The 17,705-nt window shown below is 36.4% G+C and overlaps 1 protein-coding gene across 1 annotated transcript in view; it reads right to left on the bottom strand.

Annotated features, from left to right (window-relative positions):
• CNBD1 (cyclic nucleotide binding domain containing 1) overlaps positions 1-17,705 on the bottom strand; it is a 423,545-nt gene that overhangs the window by 368,564 nt on the left and 37,276 nt on the right. The window contains exon 3 of the mRNA XM_037802596.1: positions 13,614-13,727. Coding sequence (XP_037658524.1) covers positions 13,614-13,727 — 114 coding nt within the window. The remainder of the gene's footprint in view (positions 1-13,613; positions 13,728-17,705) is intronic.

Below are 17,705 nucleotides of genomic sequence, written 5' to 3'. Positions count from 1 at the left end.
TATACTAGATTTAACCAGTCACTTACTATTGCCAACCTTTTCTATTAAATACTACATGAATATGAATATCTTCATAACTATTAGCAAAAAGTTAAAATTTCCTTTAGGGTAAGCATCAGGAAATAAATAGATTCCAAAGGTAGGTACACTTCAAATTTTCATATGTGTTGATACACTGCCAACACAATGGGCTATAAATTTACAGTAGCACCAGCAGTCCATTTTTTCATGCCATGAAAGGAATAGATTTTATCTATATTTTTAATCCTAAAAAACAATAGGAGAAAAATCCCATCAAATTGCTTGAACTTGCTTGTTTTAAATACTGTAGAAAATAAACAGCTTTTCCTTTGTTTATAATCTGTTTTGTTTATTGTTCTATCAAAATTGCCTGCCCATTTTGCTGTTGGGGTTTTTGACCTTTTCTTATGTACTTGTAAAAATTTTGTCTCATTTAAGCTTATTGACTCACTTCCTTTCATATCTAATCGCATATTTGTTGCATTTTCTCTTTAGTTAATATGACATGCAAAAGATTTGGAAATTCTAGATGGTCAAATTTATTAACAGTTTATCTTTTCTTCATTTTATGTCTGTCCCCAAATTACAGATCTATTTACCCAACAACCTGTTAAGCATTCTATATTTCAATTTCTTTTTGTTTTTTTACATTTCAATATGAATCCTTTGGAATTTTTTTTCTTATAAGTTGCAACTTAGAGATCACTAACATAAGACAATGAGTGTGTCTGTGTATCTATACATGCATGTGTGAGTGTATGTGTATGTGTTTAAGAAATGGTTTTCTGGATTTTCCAAAGGCATTTATTGAGTTTTCCCATAAATTTGAAATGACATCTAACATGGGAAATTCTGATCTATATCCTAGATCTGTAATTAATCACCAATGTTTTAAAATAATATTGTAATTACCCCTCCTTACAATTTTGGGGATATGTGTTTTAGAATTTTCCCAACAATTCTACTGTGCTTATTATTCCAAGTCAACTTTAAGATACTTTTTATAACTAATTGAAAAAAAAATCACTTTGGCTTTTTATTTCAGTTTCATGAAATGTATGAAATTTAACTGAGATCCTTACACTATTGAGTGATTCCATAAAAAACATGTCATATCTCCCCATTTATTAAGGACTTCTTTTATACATTTTAGAGAAGTTATATAGTTTCTTAATATGTCTCTAATATAATTATTAGAGATGAACCATTTATTTTATTTTTATTTTAATTCCATTTTATGTATTTTCATTGATAACTTAGAGTATATATGATTTTCTAGCTGAAAAAATATAAATTGATGTGGATATTTTCTAACAGCCTATAACTGCAGACATTACAGGTTAAAAGCATGATTTTTCTTTTACCATGATACATGATATTAAATATACCAAAAGCTCTTTCATAATTTATGGAGATTATCATACACTTTTCTCCTTGAGCTACTACTATTACCCAATTATAATAATAAGATCCTTAATATCTTTAATTCCAATGTATAAGTAAATGAAAAGGTGACTTTATCTGCCCTATTAATTGCTTTTAAACTGAAATTCCAATTTATGTGATATCATTATTGCAAATCCTTACTCCTGTGGTTTGCATTTGCCTGGTATATTTTGTTTTCTTTTAAACTTTCCAAAACATTGTTTAATCTCTTAGAGTTAGAATATCATTGGAATTTATCATAGATCCAATCTGAGTATCTGCTACATTTATTATTGAAACTGGTTTGTATCATCATCAATTACTTATTTTATGTTCAGTTTTTGTTAATATATTCTCAATGTTTCCTTTGAGTCTTTTATCTTTTGCTAAATACTCTGTACCTTTCATTTCTTTCCTCTATGTTATACTTATAGAGCCTCTAGTTATAGAGCCTATTTTTCAACCTAATGGTGATCATTTTTATATCTTTAAATAAAATTTGAATTCTATATTTGTCTATATTATTGATTTCAGAAGTAAAGCATGATTTATCACTAAAAAAGTAAATACAGGACCATTCTTCCTACACCTTTATCTCCTGGATTTATTAGATATATTCTGGAACTTTTGTCTCAAGTAAAACACAATAATAAATACTGATTTTTCTATAATTATTAGAGATGAACCATTTATTTTAATAATTACATTATATATGATCTGCTTTTTTTTAAAATTCAGTATTATTGAGAAATATTCACATACCATACAATCATCCATGGTGTAGAATCAACTGTTTACAGTACCATCTTATAGTTGTGCATTCATCACCCCAATCTATTTTTTAACATTTTCCTTACACCAGAAAGAATCAGAATCAGAATAAAAAATAAAAATAAAAAAAGAACACCCAGATCACCCCCCCATCCCACCCTATTTTTCATTTAGGTTTTGTCCCCATTTTTCTACTCATCATCCATACACTGGATAAAGGGAGTGCGATCCACAGAGTTTTCACAATCACACTGTCATCTCTTGTAAGCTACATTGTTTTACAATCATCTTCAAGAGTCAAGGTTACTGGGATGGAGATTGATAGTTTCAGATATTTACTTCTAGCTACTCCAATCTATTAACATCTAAAAAGTGTTATCTGTATAGTGCGTAAGAATGTCCACCAGAGTGACCTCTCTACTCCATTTGAAATCTCTCAGCCACTGAAGATTTATTTCGTTTCATTTCGCATCCTCCTTTTGGTCAAGATGTTCTCAATCCCACTATGCCAGGTCCAAATTCATCCCCAGGAGTTATATCCTGCATTGCCAGGGAGATTTACACCCTTGGGAGTCAGATCCCACATAGCGGGGAGGGCAGCGAGATCACCCACCAAGGTGGCTTAGTTAGAGAGAGTGGGCCACATCTGAGCAACAAAGAGGCACTCAGGGGGAGACTCTTAGGCACAATTATAAGCAGGTTTAGCCTCTCCTTGCAGCAACAAGCTTCATAGAGGCCAGTCCCGAGACAGAGGGCTCAGCAAATCAAGCTGTCAATCCCCAATGTTTGTGAGAACATCAAGAACAATCCAGGTGAGGAAGTCCAACACCTCTGTATTCTCCCCCAGCTCTTCAGGGGGGCCCCAAATATATGTGGTTATCTCCACCCAAATTACTTTAGGATGTGTTGCTATTTCATTCTAATCTATACAGACCTACCATAGCTCACTTCCTATTCAAAGTTCCATGTAATTGTAGTGCTTCAACAAACTGACTGTGGAAGTTATATTGTTTAGAAAATATAGATTCTATACCAAATTAACATCTCTTCCTTTGGTCGCACATGGAACTTGAAGTTTGAACACAGTAAGTTTCAACCTTTACTCTTTGGCCTGATCTGCTCTAGTCTTAACCAGTTCTGCTTTATTCATGAAGTCTGGGGTCTATTTCACCTTTTTTTTTTTAACAGTTGCTGTATGCATTAATACTGACATTCATATCTGCCGAGCTCTAGCTCTGAGTTTCAGGTGTCACACAGATAACCAATGTTCCAGAGACCAATCAGGTTATACATTAAGGGATCAACATCTCAGAGTTTGGAGACAGCCATGACAATTCAGGAAAAGATTTGACTGGTGTAAGAGCTTACAGTCTAGGGACCATTACAATAACCATTTCCCTGTTAGGCTGTGCTCTAAGATTTAATTCTGAGTTTACACACTGTGGTTAGTCCATATTGGTGAGGCATTATAGTGTTTGCCTTGGTTTCTGGCATACTTCACTCAACATGCTGTCTACAAGATCTATTCAACTCGTGCATGTCTCATAGCTTCACTCATTCTTGTAGTTGCTCAATATCCCATTGCCTGCATACACCACAGTTCACCATTCTGTACCTCAGTAAGTGTACCCTTAGGTAACTTCCACCCATTGCAAATCATGAAAACTGCCTCCACAAACACCAGTGTTCAAATGTCCACCCACGTTTCTGCTCCTGGATCCTCCAAATACACAACAATGAGGTCACAGGACCCCATGGCCCCACATACTCAGCTTCATGTGGAGCCACTACAGTGATCTCAAGAAAGGCTACACCTTTCTGCCTCCTCATCAACAGCAGACAGGGACATCCCTCTCTCCATGTTTTCTCCAGCACTTTTACCTCTATATTTTTCCTACAATCTCATAGAGATATATTTACATAACATACAACCACCCACAATGCACAATCACTTGTTCATGGCGTCATCACATAGTTGTACATTTATCACCACAGTCAGCACTTGAACATATTGATTATTATAGAAAAGTGGTGTTTTTTTTTTTTTGGTGAATAATAAAAAGATAATAAAAATAAAAATAAAAATGTCATACAATACAATATAACAGTAAGGACAAAAGACAATACAACTACCAAGAATCCCATATCCCTCCCTTATATCCCCCTCTCATACACATTTAACTTTGGTATATAGCCTTTGTTACACTTAATGGAAGCATACTGGAATGTTACTTTTGAACATAGACTCCAGTTGGCTTTGATTACGTTTTTTCCCAAATATCACCCTTTTATTCAACACTCTGGATGGCTGACATTCATTTGTTCTCCCACATGTGAGAACATTTTTATATATGTACATTTGGTGTCAGTCATTGGCCACCCAGTTTTTGCCAAGTTAGAGTCCCAGTCTTTATCATTTATCTTTACCTCTGGTATCATACATTCCCCATCCCACCTCTTTCAACTTTACTCACAGACTGTTCCATGTACTTACAATATTATGCTACCATTGCACAATATTATACTATCTATTTCTGGATCTATACAATCAATCCTGCTGAACATTTCTGTAGTCCTTCAGTATCATATGCCTGATCTCTACCCTCTTTCTGTCTCCTGGTAGCCTGTGTTATCAGCTTTTAACTCTCAAAGTTTGCTCATTAGTGTTAATTCATATTAGTGAGACCATACACTATTTGTCCTTTTGTTTCTGGCCAACTTCACTCAACATAATGTCCTCAGGGTTCATCCATGTTATTACATGTTCTATGTCTTTGTTCTGTCTTACAGCTGAATAATATTCCATCATGTGTATATACCACTGTTTGTTGATCCACTCATCTGTTGATGGACATTTGGGCTGTTTCCATCTCTTAGCAATTGTGAATAATGCCACAATAAACATCGGTTTACAAATGTCCGTTTGTGTCTTAGTTTTCAGTTCCTTTGAATATATACCTAGCAATGGAATAGCTGGGTCATATGGCAAATCTATACTTAGTTTCCTGAAAAAGCTCCACACTGTCTTCCAGAGTGGCTGCACCATTCTACATCCCCACCAGCAATGAATAAGTGCCTCTTTCTCCACATCCTCTCCAGCATTTGTAATTTTCTGTTTTTTTTTTTTTTTTTTGAGTAATGGCTATTCTGGTAGGTGTAAGATGGTATCTCATTGTGGTTTCAATTTGCCTTTCCCTAATAACCAGTGAAGTTGAGCATTTTTTCATATATTTTTGAGCCATTTGTAGTTCCTCTTCAGAAAAGCATATGTTCATGTCTTTTGCCCATTTTTTAAATGGGTTGTTAGTCTTTCTGTTCTTGAGTTGTAGGATTGCTTTATATATTCAGCATATTAAACACTTATCTGATATTGGTTTCCAAATATTGTCTCCCATTGTGTAGGCTGCCTTTTTACTTTTCAGACAAAGTCCTTTGATATGCAAAAGTGTTTGATTTTGAGGAGATCCCATTTGTCTATTTGTTCTTTGGCTGCTTGTGCTTTGGGTGTACGGTCTAGGAAATCACCTATCACAAGATCTTTAAGATAGTGCCCTATGTTTTCTTCTAAGAGTCTTATGGTCTTAGCACTTATGTTTAGGTCTTTGATCCAATTAGAGTTAATTTCTGTATAGGGTGTGAGGTAGGAGTCCTCTTTCATTCTCTTGGAAATGGATATCCGGTTCTCCACTATTTATTGAAGAGGTTGCTCTGTCCCAGTTGATTTGGCTTGATTGCCTTACCAAAGAACAATTGTCAGCAGATGTGAGAGTCTATTTCTGAACACTCAATTTGATTCCATTAATCAGTATCTCTGTCCTTATGCCAGTACCATGCTGTTTTGAGCACTGTAGCTTTGTAATATGCTTCAAATCAGGTAGTGTGAGACCTCCCACTTCATTCCTCTTTCTCAAGTTATTTTTGGCTATTTGGGGCAACTTGCACTTCCAAATAAATTTGGTTATTGGTTTTTTTATTTCTGCAAAGTAAGTTGTTGGGGTTTTAATTGGTATTGCATTGAATCTATAAATCAGTTTAGGTAGATTTGACATCTTAATTATATCTAGTCTTCCAATCCATGAACACGGTATGTTCTTCCATTATCTTAGGTCTTGTTTGATTTCTTTTAGCAGTTTCTTGTAATTTTCTTTGTATAGGTCTTTTGTGCCCTTCGTTAAGTTTATTCGTAAATACTTGATTCTTTTGGTTACTATTGTAAATGGAAATTTTAAATTTTATCCTCTTGTTGCACATTACTTGTGTATAAGAATATTACAGATTTTTGCATGCTGAGCTTGTAGCCTGCCACTTTGCTGTATTCACTGATTAGCTCTAATAGCTTTGCTGTAGATTTTTCTGGATTTTCTACATATAGAATAATGTCATCTGCAAACAGTGAAAGTTTTACTTCTTCGTCTCCAATTTGGATTCCTTTTATTTCTTTTTCCTGCCTAATTGTTGTAGCTAGAACTTCCAGCACAATGTTGAATAACAATGGGGACAGTGGGCATCCCTCTCTTGTTACTTAACTTAGAGGGAAAGCTTTCAGTCTTTCCCCATGGAGTACGATGTTAGCTGTGGGTTTTTCATATATGTTGCCTTTATCATATTGAGAAAATTCCCTTCTATTCCTATCCTTTGAAGTGTTTTCACCAAGAAAGGATGCTGAATTTTGTCAAATGCCTTTTCTGCATCGATCGAGATGATCATGTGGTTCTTTTGCTTTGATTTATTGATGTGGTGTATTACATTAATTGATTTTCTTATGTTGTAACAGCCTTGCATACCTGGAATAAATCCCACTTGGTTGTGGTGTATAATTCTTTTAAAGTGCTGCTGGATTCGATTTGTGAGTATTTTGTTGAGAATTTTTGCATCTATATTCATTAAAGAGATTGGTCTATAATTTTCTTTTTTTGTAGTATTTTTATCTGATTTTGGTATTAGGGTGATATGGGCTTCATAGAATGAGTTGGGGAGTTTTCCCGCTTCAATTTTTTTGAAGAGTTTGAGCAGGATTGGTATTAATTCTTTCTTGAATGCTTGGTAGAATGCACATGTGGAGCCATGTGGTCCGGGGATTTTCATTTTTGGGAGCTTTTTGATGACTGACTCAATCTCTTACTTGTGATTGGTTTGTTGAGGTCCTCTGTTTCTTCTTGGGTCAATGTTGGTTGTTTATGCTTTTCTAGGAAGTTGTCCATTTTGTGTAAGTTGTCCAGCTTATTAGTGTACAGTTGCTCATAGTATCTTCTCATTATCTCCTTTATTTCTGCAGGGTCAGCAGTGATGTCTTCTTACCCATTTCTGATTGCATTTATTTGCATTTGCTCTTTTTTTTTTTTTTTTTTTTTTGTTAGCCTAGCTAGGGGTCTATCAATTTTGTTCATTTTCTTGAAGAACTAGCTTCTGGTTTTGTTGATTCTCTCTGTTGTTTTCCTGTTCTCAGTTTTATTTATTTCTGCTCTGATCTTTGTTATTTCTTTCCTTCTGTTTGTTTTGGGATTTATTTGCTGTTTTTTCTCTAGTTCTTCCAGGTGGACAGTTAATTCCTCAATTTTTGCTCTCTCTTCTCTTTTAATATAGGCATTTAAGGTAATAAATTTCCCTTTCAGCACCACCTTTGCTGCATCCCATAGGATTTGATATGTTGTGTTTTCATTGTCAATTGCCTTGAGGTATTTACTAATTTCTCTTGTTATTTCTTCCTTTACTCACTGGTTTTCTAAGAGTGTGTTGTTTAGTCTTCATATATTTGTTAACTTTTCAATCTTCTGCCTGTTATTTATTTCCAACTTCATTCCATTATGATCTGAGATAGTGTTTTTTATAATAGCAATATTTTTAAATTTGTTGAGACTTGTTTTTGACCCAGCATGTGGTCTATCCTAGAAAATGTTCCATGAGCACTTGAGAAGAATGTGCATCCTGCTGTTGTGGGGTGCAGTGTTCTAAAAATGTCTATCAAGTCTAGTTCATTTATCACACAATTCAACATCTCCATTTCCTTGTTGTTCCTCTGTCTAGATGTTCTATCCATTGATGAGTGTTGTGTACTGAAGTCTCTATTATTGTGGAGTTATCTACTTCTCCTTTCAGTGTTCTCAGTGTCTGCCTCATGAATTTTGGGACACTCTGGCTTGGTGCATAAGTGCTTATGATTGTTATGTTTTCTTGATGAATTGATCCTTTTATTAATATACAGTGTCCTTCTTTGTCTCTTTAAATTGTTTTACTTTTGAAGTCTACTTTGTCTGATATTAATATAGCTACTCCTGCTTTTTTCTGGTTGCTGTTTGCATGAAATATCCGTTTCCAATCTTTCACTTTCAGCTGATTTTTGTCCTTGCATCTAAGGTGAGTTTCTTGTAGACAGCATACAGATGGGTCCTATTTTTTAATCCATTCTGCCAGTCTGTGTCTTTTTATTGGGGAGTTTAATCCATTAACATTTAGTGTTATTACTGTAAGGGCAGTACTTTCTTCTATCATTTTTTCTTTTGGATTTTATATGTAAAGTCTTATTTTTCCCTCTCCTTCTTTTTACCCTTCCCAATAATCTTCATTTCTACACTCTTTTCCAAACCTCTTTCTCCTGTCTTTTTCCTATCAGCATGTAGTACTCCCTTTACTACTTCCTGTAGCATCAGTCTCGTATTCACGAACTCCCTCAGTGTCTGTGTGTCTGAAAATATTTTAATCTCTCCCTCATTTTTGAAGGACAGTTTTGTCAAATATAGAATTCTTGGTTGGCAGTTCTCCTCTTTCAGTATCTTAAATATATCACCCCACTTCCTTCTTGCCTCCATGATTTCTCCTGAGAAATCCGCACATAGTCTTATGAAGCTCCCTTTGTACGTGATGGATCACTTTCCCGTTGCTGTTTTCAGGATTCTTTGTCTTTGACATTTGATAATCTGATTATTAAGTGTCTTGGCATTGGCCTATTCAGATCTATTCTGTTTGGGGTATGCTGTGCTTCCTGGATCTGTAATTTTATGTCTTTCATAAAAGATGGGAAATTTTCATTGATTATTTCCTCTTTTATTGCTTCTGTCCCTTTTCCCTTCTCTTCTCCTTCTGGGACACCATGTCTTCTCACCTCCATGGTTTCTACAGAGAAATCTGTACACAGTCTTATCGAGCTTCCCTTGTATGTGATGGATTGCTTTTCTCTTGCTGTTTTCAGAATTCTCTCTTTCTCTTTGACATTGGACAATCTGATCAGTAAGTGTCTTGGAGTATGTCTATTGGGGTCTATTCTGTTTGGGGGTATGCTGTACTTCTTGAATCTCTAATTTTCTGTCTTTCACAAGAGTTGGGTAATTTTCAGTGATTATTTCTTCTATTATTCTTTCTGCCCCTTTCCCCCTCTCTTCTCCCTCTGGGACACCCATAACACGTATGTTTGTGTGTTTCATGTTGTCACTCAGCTCCCTAAGACCCTGCTCATATTTTTCCATTCTTTCACCACCTCTTCTTTCATGTGTGTGAATTCAGTTGTCTGTTCTTCCAATTCACTGATCCTTTTTTCTGCCTGCTCAAGTCTATTGTTGTATCCCTCCATTGTCTTTTTCATCTCCTCCAATATGCCCTTCATTCCCATAAGTTCTGTCACTTGTTTTTTCAAGTTTATGAATTCTTCCTTATGGTCATCCAGTGTCCTTCTTATATCCTTCATCTCTTTTTCTATGTCTTCTCTCAGTTCATTGACTTGATTTTTGAATTGATTTAGATTTGTTTGAACATCTCCAATTAGTTTTTCCTTCAGCTCATTGACTTGATCTAGCAATAATATTACTTCAACTCCTGTATCTCAGTTGAACTATTAGTTTGTTCCTTTGGCTGATCCATATTTTCATGTTTCCTAGTATGGCTCATTATCTTAAGCTGTCTAGGCATCTGACTTTCTTGATTTGTTTATTCTGGAGCTTGTTTTCACTCTTTTACCTAGGATTTTCCTGTTGGTTATCTTTGTTCTCTAACCTTGCATGTTTAGTTCAGCTTATTCTAGACCTTTAGATTCTGTTTAGTTGATCAGAGTTTTTCATCTGTTTTTCTGTTTCTTGCCCTGCCTCTATGCAGCCTTTTTGTGTGGTGATCTCCTGAGATATTGTCAGCCCCCATCAGATTTTTCTGGTCCAGAGAGGCCCAGGACTCAGGAGGAGAGTATGGAGTTTCCTTGAAAATGAGACCTTCTTGTGAGGCCTTTAGACTCTGTGCTTCTCCTATACTGTCCAGCAGGTGGCACTTGCCAGCCTGCAGTTCCTCCACCAGTGTAAGGAAGCTGGGAGTCTTTAGTTCTCTAGGAGACCCTAACCCAGTCCAGACGTGGCTAACTGAAGCTAGTTAATGAATTCCAAACCCCGGGATCTAAGTCCCAATAGGGCTGGGAAGTTATGGTGTTTACTGAATTTTCTCCACCACTAGACTTACTGCTTTGTCTCTCAGAGCTATCTTAGCTCTGCTCTTGCCTGGGCCCAAATTGAAAGTCTTTGAGGCTTTCTGTAGTGGGCTTCTTAGAGTAATTGTTTTAGAAAAAGAGAAAAAAATTAAAAAAAGAAACAAAAAAAAAGAAAAGGAAGGGCCCAGTATGGACTATTTACACTCTTTGCAGATCTAATAGGTTACTGAAATGCTAAAAGACCAGGAGTTGAGGGCAACCAAGGAGCACTCAAGAAAGCAGAGAAGCTGGCTTTTTAGACAAGGGCGCTCCCTCCCTGGATTTGCATATGTGTCTGATTCTGTTTGAGCCCTGCCCTTCTCAGTATTATATTCACCTGACTCCAAAAAGTCTCTGTTTTTATTTTGTTTTCCTTTTTCTTTTTTTTTGCTGTTTTGCTAGCCCTGTCTCCTCTCCATTGGGCTGACTGCTTCCAGATTTTCTGGTGTCTGCTCTCAGTTTATCTACGGTTGTGTCTTTTGTTCTCCCTCCTGGTTCCCAGCACAGACGGCCCCTCCTCCCTTGGGATTGTTCCTAGAAGGGAGGGGCATGGGTCCCCGGCTGCAAGAACTTACAGATTTCACTGATCTCAGCTGTCCCACACATTTGCAAATGTTGTATGAAGTTTACCCAATCTCAAATTCCTCTGAGATGTAAGGCCCATGCAGTTCCTGGCTTTCTACCAACTGCTGCGGAGAAGTAACTACAACCTAGACCTCACCACTCTGCCATCTTGCCCCACCTCTCCTTAAATCTCCTTTTTAATCATGTTTTTTCACAGTCACTTAGACTTAAATCATTGAAAATAAGATTTCAAAGTTCACTCCCAATTTTTCAAATTATTACTTCCCCACTCGTAATTTCACTACAACCAGCTGTTGACTGGGGTGTCTTCAAGAAAATCTCAATCAGGGTGTGCGTATACTTTTACCATTTTACCATATTTGAAGAGTCTACCCTTCACCTCATCTGAGCCTTAAAGTCAATGAATCTGGTGTTGTCAAGAGCCACCACAAAGAGTGCGAGGCTGCAACCAACCAGGCCAAAGGTGAGTCAGAGACATGGAGGAAAACTGAGTCCCAATATCATCATTTCAGTCTCAAGCTAGCTCTACTCCCAAACACTTCATAAACGTGAGTCTCAAATTCCCTTTTCTTTTCATGCTAATCTGATTGGCCTTTCCGGCACATAAAACAAACAAATCTTAACTAATGCAGTATATTTCCCAAGTTGATGAGGGTTCATTCTTTACTTTTACAATTAAACTGCAATATGGCTGTTAATATAAATTTTGGGTCTCAATCTTTTTTCTTAAAAATATGAAGATGGAATTCCATCATTAGATTTGTTAATGACACTGGTGTGCCTCCCTGTGGTCCTCAGAAATCAATGATTTAACTAAAAGCTGTAAGGTCAGTGATGTTGGATTAATCAAGAGATCTTAGGGCAAATTGGACACTTCAAGTCTTCTTAAAACGTCCTGGTCTCTTATTCTATAGACAGACCTGAATTTACGAGCTTCCTTCTAATCTATAAAATTAAAATAGATTGTGTACTTGGAATAAAATAATATACAAGTTGTTTTTATTAGATTTTCCTACAGTGTGCTTTTAATTTGATAAATCACAGTATAAGCTTTGTATGATCATTCTACATAAGGTTACCATCCAGAGACATAGTCCAATCTAGAAGGTAAAGTCTTAAAAAATGTGTTATATATTTGAATCTCTATTTTTCATGAGGCTTTTAGTAATTTAACAGAATTATTCTTCAAAAGACATAGTAAATCCATCTACTAGAGATTTTTCTCACTTAATGACTTCAGTATGTTCTGTATGATACTGTCTTATAGCTATAGACAAAAGGAAAGGTTTCTGATCATAAAATAAGTCAGTGTCTCCCATGCTGATATCCTCAAATCCCTGAGAATATATGTTTTGCAATAATTCTGTTTGAAGTTTTATCTTTATAGTGTTGATATAAGTAAATAAATAATACACTCTTGATCAAATCCCTTATAGAGACAGCTGATAGTCTTCCCAGGGAACCACACACATTTATTAGTCCCAGTTTTATGTGTCAGTCCCTCTACTAAGTGTCAGAAATACAAATACAGACTAGCAAATACACAAGTTAAATACAATCTTATGGATATGGAAATAGAAGTTATACAAGGTACAACAGGGAGAGGGGGCGTCGGGTGGTGGAGAAAGTGGTCAGATCAATTCTACATGAATAATGGGGCAGGGAGGTGCAAATCCAGAATAAGATACCCAGGGAACAACTGTGGTATCCAAGGGGAAAGAATGCCTTGGACCTAATGTTGCACTGAGGTAAGAACCTTACAGCTCTAGCAGGACCAGGGCCAACCCGAGAGGAGGAGCATTGCATTGCCATTGGACAACCCATTGTCATCCTGTCCAGGGAGGTCAGCCACACCTTCTGCAACACATTTAAGTGGTCTCATTCTCTGCCTTTGAAAATACGTGAGATACATTTAAATACAGGTCCACCTAGAAGCAGGAACACAGTAAAATAGACTTCTCAAATATCTTTTCTCTGTCCTGTGACTTTGTCATTCATTCCCTGGCATATAATACCAGTCCAAATATCCTCCAATCACAAACTTTCTAATCATTTTCAGGGAAATTTTCTCATGAAACCCTATAGAGTACTTTAATGAAGTCCCTTCATAAACACCACCATCAATATGTAAAAGGTAACAACTGTTTGACAAAAAGTTTGAATAAATATGCTCTTCAGAGATGGACAGATATTTCTGCTGAACAAGAAAATAAGTTACTCCTACTTACCAATCTCCATTTTTATGGCTAGCATGAAGTGCAGGGAACTGATCACCTACTTGTAGATTTTGATTCCACTTCTTACACACACACACACACACACCACACACATACACACAGTCAACCTGACTTTCAAAAGAAGATATCATTACCTTTCGTCCTCCAGTCTGCAAAGTTTAGGCAATCTGACTTTTTTGTGAATGAATATTCTAGGATATTGCTTCATAAAGTTGTTGTGAGCTGATAGGATACTGTAAGAACTCTGGCTAAAAAGAAAAAAGAATGAAAGAAAAATTAAATCATAAGCATCATGGGGATAATAGCTTCTGAGGGATAGATTTTTAAACTCAACATATAAAACTTAATTCTATACTGATTGGTTAGGTAAAGAAGGAAATGTTAAAAATAGGAAAAATATATTGTGCGTTTAAAAACACCCACTATGAAAATTGCCTATAGTGTGCCTTGGTGACAAATATTTTAAGAAATACAAAGTTTATGGCAATGGCAAAGTTAAAAATTTAATTTTTAAGTTGAGCTTTCCTTAAACTTTTATTTCTGCAATTGAATAAAGTTCTTATATATCTTATAACTAAATTATCTCCAAAATGATTCATAAGTAATTTACATATACATTAATGAAAAGAATGTTTATATGAACTTTTGCAATGATTTATGGAAAATCCCATGAATTACTTTTTCAGTCTGGAATAGAGAGGTGATAGTCCAAAAGATCAGCATTTCCCAAACCCAGATCATCACTGGAATCATTGGGGATGCTTTCTATAGGTCAAATTTCTGACCCTTTTTTTTTAATTAAATTCAATTTTATTGAGATATATTCACATACCATACAATCATTTATGGTGTACAATAAATTGTTCACAGTACCACCATACAGTTACACATTCATCACCCCAATCTATTTTTGAACATTTTCCTTACACCAGAAAGAATCTGAATAAGAATAAAAAATAAAAGTAAAAGAGAACACCAAAATCACACCCCCCATCCCACCCCATTTTTCATTTAGGTTTTGTCCCCATTTTTCTATCCATCCATCTATACACTGGATAAAGGGAGTGGGATCCACAAGGTTTTCACAATCACACTGTCACCCCTTGTAAGCTACATTGTTACACAATTGTCTTCAAGAGTCCAGACTACTGGGTTAGAGTTTGATAGTTTCAGGTATTTACTTCTAGCTATTCCAATACATTAAAACCTAAAAAGTGTTATCTATATAGTGTATAAGAATGTCCACTAGAGTAACCTCTCGACTCCATTCGAAATCTCTCAGCCACTGAAGCTTTAGTTCATTTCATTTCACATCCTCCTTTTGGTCAAGAAGATGTTCTCAATCCCATGCTGCTGGGTCCAGATTCATCCCTGGAAGTCACATCCTGTGTTGCCAGGGAGATTTACACCCCTGAGAGTCAGGTCCCACATAGGGGCAGTGAGATCACCTGCCAAGGTAGCTTAGTTAGAGAGAGAGAGAGAGCACATCTGAGAAACAAAGAGGCACTCAAGGGAAGACCCTTAGGCACAATTATAAGCAGGTTTAGCCTCTCCTTGCAGCAACAAGCTTCATAAGGGCAAGCCCCAAGATAGAGGGCTCAGCACACCGAGCCATCAGTCCTTAATGTTTGTGAAAACATCAGCAACTGTCCAGGTGAGGAAGTCCAACACTTCCACATTTTCCCCCAGCTCCTCGAGGGGCCCTGCATATGTATTTTTACTCTTCACCCAAATTACTTTGGGATGTGTTGCTATTTCACTCTAACATCTCTAACCTATACAAACCTACTGTATCTCACTTCCTATTCAAAGTTCCAGGTAATTGTGGTGTTTGAACAAATTGACTGTAGAAGTTATATTGTTTAGAAAATATAGATCCTACACCACATAAACGTCTCTTCCCTTTGTCTCACAGGGAAGTTTAAGTTTTAACACACAGTCAGTTTCAACCTTTACCCTTTGGCCCGTTTTGCCCTAGTCTTAACCACATGTGCTTCATTCATATCTCTAATGGAAATCTGGGCTCTTTTTCAGCTTTTTTTTTTTTTTTTTTAACAATTGCTGTATGCACTAATACTGACATTCATATCTGCTGAGCTCTAGCTCTGAGTTTCAGGTGTCTCACAGACAACCAATATTCCAGAGACCAATCAGTTATACACAAAGGGGATCAGCATCTTAGAGTTTGGAGACAGCCATTATAATTCAGCTTACACTCTAGTGACCATTACAATAGTCATTTCCCTGTTAGGCTGTGCTCTAAAATTCAATTCTGAGTTTATAAAATGTAGTTAGTGCATATTGGTGAGACATTGTAGTATTTGCCTTTGTTTTTGGTGTACTTCACTCAAAATGTTGTCTACAGGATCCATTCACCACGCTGCATGTCTCTCAGCTTCACTCGTTTTCGTAGTTGCTCAATATTCCACTGTATGCATACACCACAATTCACCATTCTGTTTCTCAGTCAGTGTACCCTTAGGCCACTTCCACCCATTGCTAATCATGAATACTGCCTCCACAAACATCAGTGTGCAAATGTCCATTCATGTCTCTGCTCTCAGATTTTCCAACTACATGCCCCCTAATGAGATTGCAGGACCATACAGCTCCCACATACTTAACTTCTTGTGGAATGACCACACTGACCTCCAGAAAGGCTACAGCATTCTGCTTCCTCATCAAAAGTAAATAGGTACATCCCTCTCTCCATGTTCTCTCCAGCACTTTTGCCCCTACTTATAGATTTTCCTACAATTTTATAGAGATATATTCAAACACCACACAATTATCCACAGTGTACAGTCAGTTGTTCACAGTGTCATCATACAGTTGTACATTTATCACCACAGTCAGCACTTGAACATATTAATTACTATAAAAAGGTTTGTTTGGTGAGTAATAAAAAAGATAATAAAAAGAAAAATAAAATGTTGAACAATACAATATAATAGTATGGACAGAAAACACCACCACTACCAAGAATCGCATATCCCTCCCTTATATCCCCCTCTCATACACATTTAACTTTGGTATATTGCCTTCATTACACTTAATGGAAGCATATTACAATGTTACTGTTGACCATAGACTCCAGTTTGCTTTGATTATGTTTTTTTCCCAAATATCATCCCCTTCTCAACACTCTGCATGGTTGACATTCGTTCTCCCACATGTAAAAATATTTTTATATTTGTACATTTAGCAACAGTCATTGGCCACTCCAGTTTTTGCCACGTTATACAGTCCCAGTCTTTATCATCTATCTTTACCTCTGGTGTCATACATTCCCCTATCCCACCTCTTTCAGCTTTACTCATAGACATCTTTGTTCAGTGTACTTATAATATCGTGCTACCATCACACAGTATTATGTGATCTATTTCTGGATCTATACAATCAATCCTGCTGAACATTCTGTAGTCCTTCAGTATCAAATGCCTGATCTCTACCCTCTATCTCCTGGTAGCCTGTTATCAGCTCTCAAAGTTTGCTCACTAATGTTAGTTCATATTAGTGAGACCATACAGTATTTGTCCTTTTGTTTCTGGCTAACTTCACTCAACATAATATCCTCAAGATTCATCCATGTTATTATATGTTCCATGTCTTTGTTCTGTCTTACAGCTGCATAATATTCTATCATGTGTATATACCACTGTTTGTTGATCCACTCATCCATTGATGGACATTTGGGCTGCTTCCACCTCTTGGCAATCATGAATAATGCCACAATAAACATTGGTTTATAAATGTCCGTTTGTGTCTTAACTTCCAGTTCCTTTGAGTATATACCTAGCAATGGAATAGCTGGGTCATATGGCAAATATATACTTAGTTTCCTGAAAAAGCTCCACACTGTCTTCCAGAGTGGGTGCACCATTCTACAATACTACCAACAATGAATAAGTGTGCCTCCTTCTCCACATCCTCTCCAGCACTTGTAATTTTCTGGGGTTTTTTGGATAATGGCCATTCTGGTAGGTGTGAGATGATATCTCATTGTGGTTTGACTTGCATTTCCCTAATAACCAGTGAAGTTGAGCATTTTTTCATATATTTTTGAGCCATTTGTATTTCCTCTTCAGAAAAGTGTCTGTCCATGTCTTTTGCCCATTTTTTAATTGGGTTGTTAGTCTTTCTGTTCTTGAGTTGTAGGACATATTCAGGATATTAAACCCTTATCTGACACATAGTTTCCAAATATTGTCTCCCATTGTGTAGGC

This window comes from Choloepus didactylus, chromosome 14, assembly GCF_015220235.1.
Source record: "Choloepus didactylus isolate mChoDid1 chromosome 14, mChoDid1.pri, whole genome shotgun sequence".
NCBI classification, from domain to species: domain Eukaryota; kingdom Metazoa; phylum Chordata; class Mammalia; order Pilosa; family Megalonychidae; genus Choloepus; species Choloepus didactylus.
Note: the sequence above shows the minus strand (reverse complement) of the source record. Positions and strands in the feature narration are given on the sequence as shown.